The sequence below is a fragment of the Orycteropus afer genome, unplaced genomic scaffold (assembly GCF_000298275.1).
Source record: "Orycteropus afer afer isolate SDZICR_OR568_19922 unplaced genomic scaffold, OryAfe1.0 scaffold00571, whole genome shotgun sequence".
NCBI classification, from domain to species: Eukaryota; Metazoa; Chordata; class Mammalia; order Tubulidentata; family Orycteropodidae; genus Orycteropus; species Orycteropus afer.
In genome coordinates, this window is record NW_006922158.1 from 478,897 (window position 1) to 492,400 (window position 13,504).

The 13,504-nt window shown below is 37.9% G+C and overlaps 1 protein-coding gene across 1 annotated transcript in view; it reads left to right on the forward strand.

Annotated features, from left to right (window-relative positions):
• Positions 1 to 13,504, forward strand: part of ADGRG4 (adhesion G protein-coupled receptor G4) — a 133,695-nt gene that overhangs the window by 10,928 nt on the left and 109,263 nt on the right. The window contains exon 2 of the mRNA XM_007956012.1: positions 1,947 to 2,561. Within this exon, the coding sequence (XP_007954203.1) occupies positions 1,947 to 2,561 (615 nt within the window). The remainder of the gene's footprint in view (positions 1 to 1,946; positions 2,562 to 13,504) is intronic.

Consider the following 13,504-nt stretch of genomic DNA (forward strand, 5'->3'; position numbering starts at 1 on the left):
ATATCCTTTCCTTCAAGGCTCAGGGGTCCAGGATTATCTTCTGTGTCTGTGTTAATTGGTTTCCCTTTTCTTTGTTGAAGAGGGTCTGTGCAGTCTGTCTGCCTAGTCCGCCATCTTGACAGAACCGCCCCGAGACATTCTCTTTTAAGGGATACTCAAACCCTGGAGGTTTATGCTTATCATAAAACCGATTCTTAAACGTTGTATTTCATGTCATTTTGGAGGGCTAAACAGAAAAGCAGTGTTAATCAACCATAATCGAGGTGTTTCATAGTAATTTTCATCTTGTGGGATGAATTATTGATTTATTACCCAAAATAAAGAATTTATTAGTTCTTGATATTATTATCATGAAAGGTATAAGATAATCAGATAAGCCAGGGACAGAAATAAGCTTATGCTCATCCACCATGGACAGTTCAGAAATAGTACCCTGGCAGATGGGTGGTATGAATTCCCTCACGTGGGTGTGTGTGCAGGCAAGTGGGTGTATGTAAGCATGCATGTATGAGTATGTGTGCGAATAGACATGTACTTGTTGGATTTTGTGGGGTATTCAGTGGAAGAATGGAGGGAGAAAATGATGTAGGCCAGAGAATATCTGAAAGCTTTCATTTGAGACCACTTCCAGAAGGAGGGAAAGGGTTACCTCCTGCCAGCCTCTCAAGGGTGCTGCTATGGCTGTCACTGTTAGAGTGGCAGTCCCAATGTTAAAACCCTAATTCAGACAAAGGTTAGACTTCCACTCGAACTTCCATAAGGCCCTTTTTTGTTTGACTTGGTGTGTGCTGGGACTGGAACTATGTTGGCCATAGGCTTTCAGATATTTGCCTAGTGGCCTAGGGTGTGAGATTTGTGGTGGTGATAGTGTCATCATTCATCAACAGCTTCCTAAGAGACAAAGGGCACGCCCAGTTTAAATTTTCATAGATATTACCAAATTGCCCACCAAAAGCCTGTACCAATGGACTTGCCCATCAGTAACGCTTGAAAGGGCTTTACATACAGTGTCTCATTTAATCTTCAATCTTTTAAGGCCAATAGATAAGGGTTATTATCTAGCATATATTATAATGTGAATGGTGCCCCCTGGAGATGTGCTGTACACAGTCTGCACAATGGTAATATAGCACCGTGATTCAGAAGCCTCATTTTACTGGAGCAAATATTGAGGCATCTGGAGGTTAAGTTACTTGCTCAAAAGTCACTCAACTGATGAGTGTCAGAACTAGGATTCCAACCCAGACTGACTCCAGAGCCAACATTATCTGGGCCTATGGCTATAAAGAGCCCCTGAAAGCTGCCATAGCCCCCTTTATGAGGACAGGCAAGGAGGGAAGTCAGGATACACTCAGAGTAGTCCATCTTCCATTCCTGAGTCCAAATAGATGTCCAGTTGGTCATTCTTCAGGTCTCTGCCAATGCCTTTCAGTGAGAAGCACTCTCAAGGGACAGACTAAATCAGATATTTTGGCTCAGGAAAAGGCATTGAAGAAATAAAATGCTCTTGCACCATGAATATAATAAGGTAGTTAGGTGAATGGAAATAGTTGTCTTTTGATCGTATGAGTAAGGATTACGTGCGACAAATTTTAAGTCCCAGTCACCTTTTGTTTACCTTTCCTCTGCTAGCCACACATTTCTGACTGCCTCTCCAAACTGTCCAGCTGGTATGTGATCTGGGAACACTAATCTAACTTTTCATACTGGCCCAAGCAAAATATAATTAGGAAGAAGCTCTTCTGCAAAAAAAAAAAAAAAAAAAAATCACATGCCAATGTCAACTAGAGGCGATTTTTGTATATCTACTATTTTGCCTTATTTGCACCAGTATTGACTCAAAGTAGTATGCTATAATCTGGATTTGACTATATAACCAAAGATGATAGCATTTTTTAAACTAAAATTTCAATTTGCTTTTTCTTTCTTTCCTCAAATTTGGACAGATACACTTTCACTGAGAGGAAAAAAACTGGATTTTTATGGAAGAGATGACATGTATGTAAGACTGAACAACACCATTCCTGAACTCAGCCGATTTACGGCATGCATTGACTTGGTCTTCATGGATGGCAAAGCAAGTGATTGGATAGCCTTCTCCTACATTATTAATAATACCTTCCTGGGCAAAGAAGACATAGACCTTGGACTTGCAGGAGACCACCAGCAGCTAATACTACACAACTTGGGCAAGACCTTTTATATCCGTTACCACCTGACTCCCTTTCAGTGGCATACGATATGCTTGATATGGGATGGTGTGAAGGGCAGGTTAGAGCTCTTCCTGAATAAAGAAAGGCTACTGGTAATGATGGATCAACCACAAAACCTGACATCTAATGGGACTTTAGTCTTAGGACACTTTCCTAAGAAGGGGACCAGCCAGGCTAAACGTGTGGTGCCTGGCTTCATCGGCAGTCTGTACTACTTTCAACTGTGGAACCATATCCTGGAGAATGAGGAACTTACGAAATGTTTAGATGGAAATGTAGTTAGCTGGAAAGAAGATGCTTGGCTCCTCAACAAGATAATCCCAACTGTTGACAAGAGACTGCGCTGCTGTGAGTAACTTAGGAATTTTCTTCCTTAGTAATTTTAAGGGCTGCATTGGTCCAGTACTCCTCTGCTTGCTACTTCAATAACCCTTTTCTAGACCAAGGCTCTGTTTTCCTCAGAGGGTCTCAAAGTTGCCACAGTTTTGTAATCTACTTTTTAATGTAGAGCAAATATTATTTTCTTTTACCTTTTATTTTGATATAATTTCAAACTTACAGAAAGATTTCAAGAATAAGAAAAAGAGCTTCCATATACTCTCCCCAGATTCACCAGCTGTTACCATTTGCCCATGTTCTTTATTATCTTCTCTGTCTCTATCTCTCTCCTTCCTTCCCTGTATCCCTCCTCCAAACACACACATTTGTGTGCACACATACACACAGTTTGTTTCTGAATCATTTGAGAGTAAGTTGCAGACATGATGCTTTGTTACCCCTAAATATCTCAACGTGTGTTTCCTAAGAATAAGGACATTTTCTTATATAACCACAGTACAATTATCAAAATCAGAAAGTTTGCCATTGATACGATATCTAATCCATAGCCCATATTCAAATTTAGCCAATTGTCCAAATAATTTCCAATTTTCCCCTTGGTCCATGATCCCATTTAAAATCACACATTGCACTTAGTTATCATATCTCTTTAGACCAGACATTTTTATCGTACAGTTCTTTTATTTTGTGGAACACCCCTGAACTTGGCTTTGTCTGATATTACCTTGTGATTAGATTCAGGTTATGCATTTTTGACAAGAATACCACAGAAGTGATGCTGAGTTCGCCAATTTGTCTCATTCCTGGTGATGATAAGTTTGATCACTTGATTCTGATGATGTCTGCCAGATTTCTCCACTGAAAAGTTACTAGTTTTTCTTTTGCAATTATTAAGTAATTTCTGGGGAGTTATTTTAAGGCTATGTAAGTATCCTGTTCATCAAACTTTCACCCAATAGTTTTGCTTCCACTACTGATTCTTGTCTGAATCTTATAACTATAATGGTTGCCAAATGTTGATTTTTAGAATACCATCATTCTTTCTACTTTTCTTAGAGTTGGCATTATGCTATGAGAAAGAACTTGCTCTTCCTCCACATCTACTCATTCAGTTATTCTTGTGTTTGTTTATACCAGTATGAACTCATGGATGCTTGTTTTATTCAATGGGTTACAATCTGTTACTATCATTTATTTTAATGCTCAAGTTGACCTAGATTTGGCCAATGGGAGCTCTTCGAGCTGACTCCTTGTCCTTTTGAGGTGTTCCTGTGATGGTTAAGGTTATGTGTCAACCTGGCTAGGCCATGCTTCTGAGTGGTTTGGTGGATATTATGTAATCATCCTCTATTTTGTAATCTCATGTGAACTGCCAGTCAGTTGAAAACACACTTTCCTTAGGGGTGTCACCTGCATCAAATATATATGGATGTTCTGGCAAGCTTGCCCTCTCTTGATCCTTCATGTGACTCTTCATTCTCTGACCTCTGGTTCTTGGGACATGAGTCTGCAGCCTACTGTCTGACCTGCAGGTTTTAGGATCGTCAGCCTCTGCAACCATGTGTCAGGAAGAGCCTCCATCCTGACGCCTGACCCACGGATTTGGGACTTGCCAGCCTCCACAACTGCATCAGCCATTTCCTTGAAATAAATCCCTCCTTCTCTCCCTCTGTCTCTCTATATATGCTTCACTGGGGACCAGTAGGTTAACCCTGAACAGCTCACCCGACTCAGTCTAAAGAAACTTTTTACTATGCTAAAGGATCCAACCTAAGACAAGTCTCACCATTTTTTGAGCACGTCCTTACTTTTAGCACTGGATGTTCCAGGCTCATCTTGTATTTTTCCTGCTCAGCCTGAGAATCGACCATTTTACTAAGGCTCCTTGGTTCCTTTTAGTGGATAATGATATTTTAAAACTAATTCAATATTTTTGGAGCAATGATAATGTTGAGAACTGTTTAAATTGAGTTCTTGTAGGAATACTGGCTTCTTGGAATTACATGTATATTTTTCCTCTTTATCCCATTTCAAAAAGGAAATATAGGGTTGTTTTTCTCTGTGAAATCCCATCCTCCCCTCCCCTTCAATCCTCTCCACCATCATCAGCAGTAGTCCTAAAGTGTGGTTAACACCACTGATAACAGCATCAGGATAGGGTTATTTTCTCATTTTCTGAAATGTGCACCTAGTTATAGACAAGTCTTATTTACAACTCTTATGGAGTTTTTTTTTGGGGGGGCATGATAGCTAGATGTGTGCTTCATAGGGCTCTCACGGACTATGGGGATATGTTTTCATCAAGTCTGGATGCTGTTTGAGTTAATGGCAGAAGCACTTTCCAGGGGATTTATGTGTTTCCTTGAGTTTAGACCAATGCAAAGGAAGTGGAAAGCTATTCCTTGTGCAACTACCTGAAGGCATTGTGTTCTTTTCTATTCTGAAACCTTAGAATAAAAGAGAATAGTCCTAGCCAGCTCTGATTACAAAACTGAACTAGGGACTAGTAGGTTAAACTTGAGCAGCTTACCCAAAGCAGTCTAAAGAAACTTTGTCTTTGATATCAGGAATCAGAAGTATGGTCCTATTGAATCCATATGCTTAGCAGTAATCTTTGAGAACACAATCTGGCCAGCTAATGGCCATGGTCTCTCTTAATCACTTAGCTGGTAAATCTAACTGATACTTGCCAGTCAACCTTCATTTATTTTGCTCTTTTGTACATGTTTTTGATGTAAAATCCAGCTTTTTGGTCTGATCAAGTTCTAATAGACATAATACACAATTAATCCTCCACACAAACAAAGAAAGCGTAATCTAAAACAGACAGTAAAGCAGAAAGGGTAGAAAATACTATCACTACTGCTCAGGTCTCTTCAAGTGTTCTTTCTAAACCTTAGGCCAGAGAGAGGTTCCTAGCCTGGGATCCAGAATGTCTTTCAAAGAGTTGGTGAGCCCTTGACATTTTATGCACCCTAAAAATACAAGGTGATTTTTTTCCCCTGAGGACCAAGACTTTACTTACTAGCACGTTCTAAAATAATAATGGAAAAGCCACTAAGATAATTGCTGCCTTTTACTAAATTCTTACCACTGTGCCAGGCATTTTATAGATAAGGGAAGACAGACTCAAAGAAGTTAAGTTAATTGCCTCAGGTCTCATCCAATAAACAGTGAAGCTGGGATTTGAACAAAGATTTGTCTGGCTGCAAAGTCCACGTTCTTTTCATGCCCACACCAAGCAGGACTAACTCAAGAGAGTCTGTGGCCCTAAAAAGGTTATGAACCACTGTTTCAGAAGCTTCTTTTGAAGGCAATTTCTGGTGCTGATAACCCACCTGGAGAAATTAGGTTACCAGTTGCTGACACTGCTCACCATTGAGGAAGCTGTAACACCAAAGAAATTCTCCTACCTCTATCTTTGCTGTATGACAGCTAGAAAAAGGAGGCAACTACATGAATAAACATGAGTGATTAAACATGTCTAGCTTCAGTTTTTGCCTAATAAATTGGTATTTATGGTCCAAAGGAATTAAGACCCTTAAAAATGCATTTTATTGAGCACATTGCTAGGTTACAAATCTCAACAAACTTATTTACACACACATATATACACTTACTCCTCACTTATCGACTTTCTTGTTATCTGACATTGCACAATTACAATAGCAAAAAAGCTACTATTCAATGATTTTGCGCATTAACGCTGTACTTCTGGCAATAACAAATGCTGAGATGCCAGGTGAGAGTAACGCTGGCTGTGATGGGCTGGGCTGTGATTCTCAGTGGTTTGGCAGTTAGGAAATGATGTAATTTGGCAGTTCTGTAATGATGTAGACATCCTCCATGTTGTGATCTGATGTGGTCAGCCTCCACTTTTGCATAACAACATTATCATTGGGACCTAACTAGGTTGATAAGTGAGGAGATTCATGAGAACAAGGCTTTTGGGGAACCGTTTCTGAAAAATGAACCCCACTTGGGTTTAATAAACAAGTATTCACTGTAGTTGGAGATGTCTTGGGAATATTTACCAAAAATCCTGAACCCACTGCCATGGAGTCAATTCTGACTCCTAACGACCTTATAGGACGGAGTAGAACTGCCACATAGGATTTTCAAGGCTGTAAATCTTTACTGAAGCAGACGACCACATCTTTTTCCCATAGAGCAACTGATGGGTTCAAGCTGCAAACCTTTTGGTTAGCAACCAAGTGCTTCAACCAGTAAATCATTAGTAACTTAGTTTTGGAGTTGTGTTTAAAGCATCTTTTATTTTTAAAAACTGCAAATGCAGCCTATCATGGTTGTGAATAAAATAGACTCAAACAATACAGCCATGTATAAAATGTAAAGTAAAATATACCCTCCATCCTCTCTACAAAGGTGTCTATTTTATTAGATTTTTTTCCCTGTGGATTAATAAATATAAATGTGTGTATGTGTGTGTAGTTTAAGAAAACAAAAATAAGGTACACGTAAATACATATTTTTCTACAAATGTATTTATTTTAACTTAATGTTTTCATGGGCGTGTCAATTCATTTAGATTCACCTCATCCATTTTTTTGGCCATTCAAACCCACCAGCAGCTCTATGGGGGAAAGATGAGGCAGTCTGCTTCCATGAAGATTTATAGCTTTGGAAAGACTATGGGGCAATTCTATTTGGCCCTATAAGGTTGCTATGAGTCAGAATTGACTCGATGGCAGTGGGTGGGTTTTATAGCCTACTGTACAGATGTACTATAATTTATTTAACTCACCCACCATTGATGTACATTTAAGTTGCTTCCAATTTTTTGCAGTTACAAATAATGCTGGAATAAATTTCCTTGTTCATACATCTTGGTACTCTTAGGTTTGTAATTTCATAGGACATGTTCCTACAAGTAGAATTTCTTAGTAAAAGAATATACGCTTATACAATTTAAATTGATTTATCTGTTTTTACTAGCTATTGTATTGTTAATTATTCATTAAAACTAATTTATTTTTTAAAATAAAAATAATAGATACACATGGTGAATATTTCAAAGTATGTATATAAAGGTATGAAGTCAAAGGGAGAAGTCTCTTTTCTCTTCAATCTCTTATCCCAAGTGCCTCTCCCCAAAAGTAATGATTATTAATTTCTTATATATCCTTGCATAAAAAATTTGAAACTTGGATTTCCATATCAATATTATTCATTTTCATTTCACAGTTGGTACTAGCATTGTATACACCTGTTTTTTCCATTTAATAATATATTGTAGGGCCCTTTCCATATCAGAATATATAGAGCTGTCTCATTATTTGAAGGAGATGCTGAATAGTATGATAGAATCAGATATGCTGTAATTTTACCAACAAGCTTCCTTGGAAGGACTTATAAGTCGTTTCCAGATTTTAGCTGTAACAGAAGCCTACAGGATTTTTAAAGTAGTGGATGGGGATAGATTAGACAAGAAATTTCTTGAAGCAGCCATTAAGGACTAATCACAAGCTGAAGTTCATCTTTAGATTTGGTGCTTATAATTTCTTCATTTTAGCCCTGCACATGATCCATTGAAGGATTTGTTCTGACTTGTGAACATGTGAGGAGCCTTATGCACAGTGGCACAGTAGTTAACAGCTTGGCTGTTAACTGAAAGGTCAGTGGTTCGAACCCATGGAAAAAAGTTCTGAAAGTCTTCTTCCTTAAAGATTTTTTTAAAAAATAAAAACAAAAATTCATTGCCATCGAGTTTACTTTGGCTCATAAGTGACCCCCATTGGGTTTCCAAGGCTGTAAATCTTTACAGAAGTAGATTGCCTCATCTCCCTCCCACAGAGCAGCTGGTAGGTTTGCACCACTGACCTTCTGGTTAGCAGCCAAATGTCTTACTACCCACCAGAGCTCCTTGGAAACCCATGGGTTCTATTCTGTCCTACAGGGTTACTATGAATTGGGTTCCACTCAATAGCAGTGGATTTGTGTTTGGTTTTTCAACATATAAAAACCAGAGTCTTCCAAAAAGCATGTAGAATAAATTACTCTTAGTTATATATATAGGGAGGAGCTCTGGTGGCGTAGCGCCTATGGCATTTGACTGCTAACCAGAAGGCTGGCGGTTCAAATCCACCAGCCACTCCTCGGAAGGGAGACTGGGCAATATACTTCCGTAGAGATACCGCCTCGGAAACCCAAGGAGGGGTCGTCACTATGAGTCAGACTTGACTGGATGGCAGTGAATTTTTTTTTTTTAAGTTATATATATGAGACATTCCCTTTATTGAAAAGAATGAAATAGCATGAATGGAGTCCTTTCTTGGAAATCCATCTTATATCAAACATAGGATCCCTTTACTTGTGGGGCATTGTTTTCCAAAATTTATTAATTGATCTAATGCTCCAACTGCTTTGAATTACTCTGTGAACTGATCATACTTAAAATATGCAGGTGCTGGTTATATAGTCAAGATACTTTCCAAAGCTGTGTTTGACCCACTGTTAAAGCCCTCTATGCAATTATCAGCTCTGATACAAGTTGCACAGTGATGGACTTTACTAAATAAAAGGCAATTTGGTTTTGCCCTTGTGCATAAATTCTCTGTGCTACCCTCGTTTTTCATCATGAAAGATAAGCAGGAGCTGCTTGTAGTTTGCTCAAAGCCTCCTTATTTGTATTCCCCTGCACAGGGTGACGTTCTCTTACAGACTCTGAGATGGGAGCTCTAGCCTGTCTCTTTCCCTATCACAGGAATCATTTTTCATGTCTTTTCCTGGAAGCCGAATGCAGACACCATTTTGGAAATTTTTTTCTCATCATCTTCAAGATGCTCATTCCATGTCTTTTCTTCTGCACGGGCAGATCTGTCCGTGGCAGTTTCTGGCCACCATTATTTCTTGCAAATCTAATAAACAGACTGTGAATTATATTTACAGAGGTCGTAATTGAAAGAAAAATCAGATGTGATATGTGGGCTAGAAAAACACACAGATTTAATATGAGGTGATATACCCAAATCACAGCCAGAATTTGGTACCTGAACAAATGTTCTGCTTAATATTCTGTCGGCAGGTACATCTGCAACAAAATGCCTCATAAATATTCAGCTACTCTATACTTCTGTTCTCCGGCTCCCAATGATTACAATAATACAATTTTGTCTAGAGGGAAGGAGCAAATGGCAATTAAAGCCACAGGCTCCTGTGAATTAGCATGGATTATCCTCACTTTAAAATACAGAGACAGCAAGGTTCATGCAAATCATGTGTGAACAAGTGATCACTCGTTCACAATGGGAAAAGAATGAATGGGACAAAACATGTTTTCAGAGCTCTCCAAAGATGGACATTGACTCTACGTCCCAGGGTGAATGACCGTTGAGTTATGGCTCAACTACCTGCACAGCATGGGATCTTACATTTGCTTTCTTTTTAATTGAAATTGTTATTGAGATCGTTGTAGACTCACATGCACTTAGAGATCCCTTGTACACTTTGTCCAGTTCCCCCCAATGGTAGCATTGAAAAACCTATAACAACAAAAAGATTGACATTGATACAATTCACCGAACTTATTCTGATTTCCCAAGTTTTCTTGTAGTCATTTGTGTATGTGTATGTAGTAAGTTCTATACAATTTTTTTTACCTGTGTAGGTTCATGGATTCCCCACCATAGTCAAGATATTGAACGATTCCAATGGCACAGAGATCACCTGCGTTGCTCTTTTACAGCCACGCCCTTCTCCTCCCCCCTTCTTTTCCCATCCCTTCAACCCTCCACCCCTAACTCTAATATGTCCTCCATTTCTAAAACTTTTGTCACTTCAACCTTGTTATAGGAATCGAATCATAGTGTACATAACTTTCTAGGATTGGCATTTTTCACTCAGCATGCTTCTCTGGAGATTCAGACAGGTCGTTGCATGTGTTAATAATTTGTTCCTTTTTCATTGCTGAGGAGTATTCTATGGCATTGATATACCACAGTTTGTTTAACCATTCATCTGTTGAAAGGCACCTGGCTGATTCCAGTTTTGACTATCACAAATAAAAGTACTATAAACATTTGTGCATAGATTTTTGAATGAACATAAGCTTTCATATCTCAGAATAAGTGCCTAAGAGTTTGGTTGCTACGTTATATAGTAATTGAATGTATAGTACTATAAGAAACTGCCAAAATGTTTTCTAGAACAGCTGTACCATTTTACATTCCCACCAGCAATGCGTGAGTGATCCATTTTCACTGCGTCCTTGCCACTGCTTGGTGTTGTTACTATATATTTTCTTTTAGCCATTCTGATAAGTGTGTAGTGTGGTTTAATTTGCAGTTCCCTGATAGCTACTAATGCTGAAAATCTTTTCACATACTAATTTGCCATGTGAATATCCTCTTTGGTGAAGTGTCTGTTCATGACCTTTGGCCCATTTTCTTATTGGATTGTTTGTTTTTTTACTGTTGAGTTTTGAGAGTTCATTATATATTCTAGATACTAGTCCTTTCCATAGGGGCTCTCACGGAGCAAAACTTTTTTGAGTTTGATGAAGTCTAATTTTTCAACTTTTCTTTTTATGGCTCATATATTTGGTGTCAACTCTAAGAACTTTGTCCTTAGCCCTAGAGCCTCGAGATCTTCTACCATTTTTTTTGGTAAGAGTTTTATAGTTTTACATTTAGGTCAATGATCCATTTTGAGCTAATTTTTGTATACCATGTGAGGTGCAGGTTTAGGGTCCCCCCCCCCAGCCATGGATATCCAGTTACTCCAATACTGTTTGTTAAAAACACTATCTTTCTTACATTTAATTACTTTTGCATATTTGTTAAAAACGAGTGAAGTAGATTTGTGTGAGTCTATTTCTGTCTTTTCTGTTCATCCATCCATCTCTCTCTCTCTGTCAATACTGCACTGTTTTGATTACATAGCTATATAGTAAGCCTTAATATTGGGTAGACTGAGTCCTCTCACTTTATTCTTTCTTAAAATTGTTTTAGCTATTTTAGGACTTGTGCATTTCCATATAAATTTAAAAATAAACTTGTCTCCAGCTACAAAAAAACTTTGCTGTGATTTTTATAGGAATTGCATTAAATCTGTATATCAATTTGAGGAGAACTGACATTTTTACTATATTGAGTCTTCTGATTCATGAACATAATATGTCTCTCCATTTTTTTTTAAGTTTTCTTGTATTTCTTTCACTAGTATTTTGTAATTTTCAGCATGCACATGTTTGCTAACTGTATACCTCAGTATTTAATTTTCTTTGCGGCTGTTGTAAATAGTACTATGCTTTTAATTTTGGTGTTCATTGTTGGTAAGGTTATAGAAATGTGATGGATTTTTGCATGTTGATTTTATCTCCTGTGACCTTACCAAACCCAATAGTTCTAGGACGTTTATTTTATTTTATTTTATTTGGTAGACTCCTTGGGACTTTCTACATAGACAATCATGTCATGTGCAAACAGAGATAGTTTTATTTCTTCCTTTCTAAACTATCTGTCTTTTATTTAATCTTTAAATTATTGATATGGCATAGTAACTTGATGGGTTTTTTAATGTTTAACCAGCCTTGCATACCTGGAATAAATGCTACTAGGTAATGGATTTCTTTGGGGTTATCTTGTTTGGGATTCACTCAACTTCTGGAATCTGTAGGTTTGGATCTTTTATAAATTTGAGAAATCTTTAGCCATTATTTCTACTAATGCTCTTTCTGCTCCACTGCCTTTCTCCTCTGCTTCTAGTACTTTGATGATGTAAGTGTTGTACATTTCGTATTGTACCACAGTTCCCTGAGGCTCTGTTTATTTACTAATTTATGCAGTCTATTTTCTCTCTGTTGTTTAAGTTGAGTGAATTCTATTGTTCTACCCTCAAGTTCAAAGAAAAAAATAGTATAAGTTATTTATTTATTTTTAAAAGAACCAAATGGAAATTATAGAACTGAAAAATAAAATAACAAATTTTTAAAACTCACTGGATAGGCTCAGTAACAGAGTATAGCTGAAAGAAGATAAAATCAATGAACTAGAGGGTTGTTGTTGTTGTTGTTATGTGCCATCAAGTGGTACCCGACTCATAGCGACCCCTCCTTGGGTTGTCGAGGCAGTATCACTACGGAAGAAGATTGCCTAACCTTCCTTCCGAGGAGTGGCTGGAGGGTTTGAAGTCAAGTGCCTTGGGCACTATGCTACCAGAGCTCCTCAATATCATCAATCAAAATAAGGCCAGGAGCTGACTGCGGAACAGATAATCAATTGCTCATATGCAAGTTCAGGTTGAAGCTGAAGACAATTAAAACAAGTTCATGAAAGTAAAAATAGAACCTTTATATCCCACCTGAATCTAAAGACCATTTAAAAGAATAGATTTGATGCATTGAACACCAAAGACAGAAAACCAGAGGAATTATGGGATGACATCAAGAACATCATCCATGAAGAAAGCAAAAGGTCATTGAAAAGTCAGGAAAGGAAGAAGAGACCAAAATGGATGTCAGAAGAGATTCTCAAACTTGCCCTTGAATGGAAAGTAACTAAAGCAAATGGAAGAAATGACAAGATAAAAGAGCTGAACAGAAGATTACAAAGAGAAGCTTGAAAAGACAAAGTCAATTATTATAATGAAATGTGCAAAGACTTGGAGTTAGAAAACCAAAAGGGAAGAACACACTTGGCAGTTCTCAAGCTGAAAGAACTGAAGAAAAAAATTCAAGCCTCGAGTTGCAGTATTGAAGGATTCTATGGGCAAAATATTGAATGATGCAGGAAACATCAAAAGAAGATGGAAGGAATACACAGTCACTGTACCAAAAAGAATTGATCTATGTTCATCCATTTCAGGAGGTGGCATATGATCTAGAACTGATGGTATTGAAAGAAGAAGCTGAAGCTGTACTGAAGGAATTGGCAAAGAACAAGGCTCTGGGAATTGACAGAACACCCATTGAAATGTTTCAACAAATGGATGCA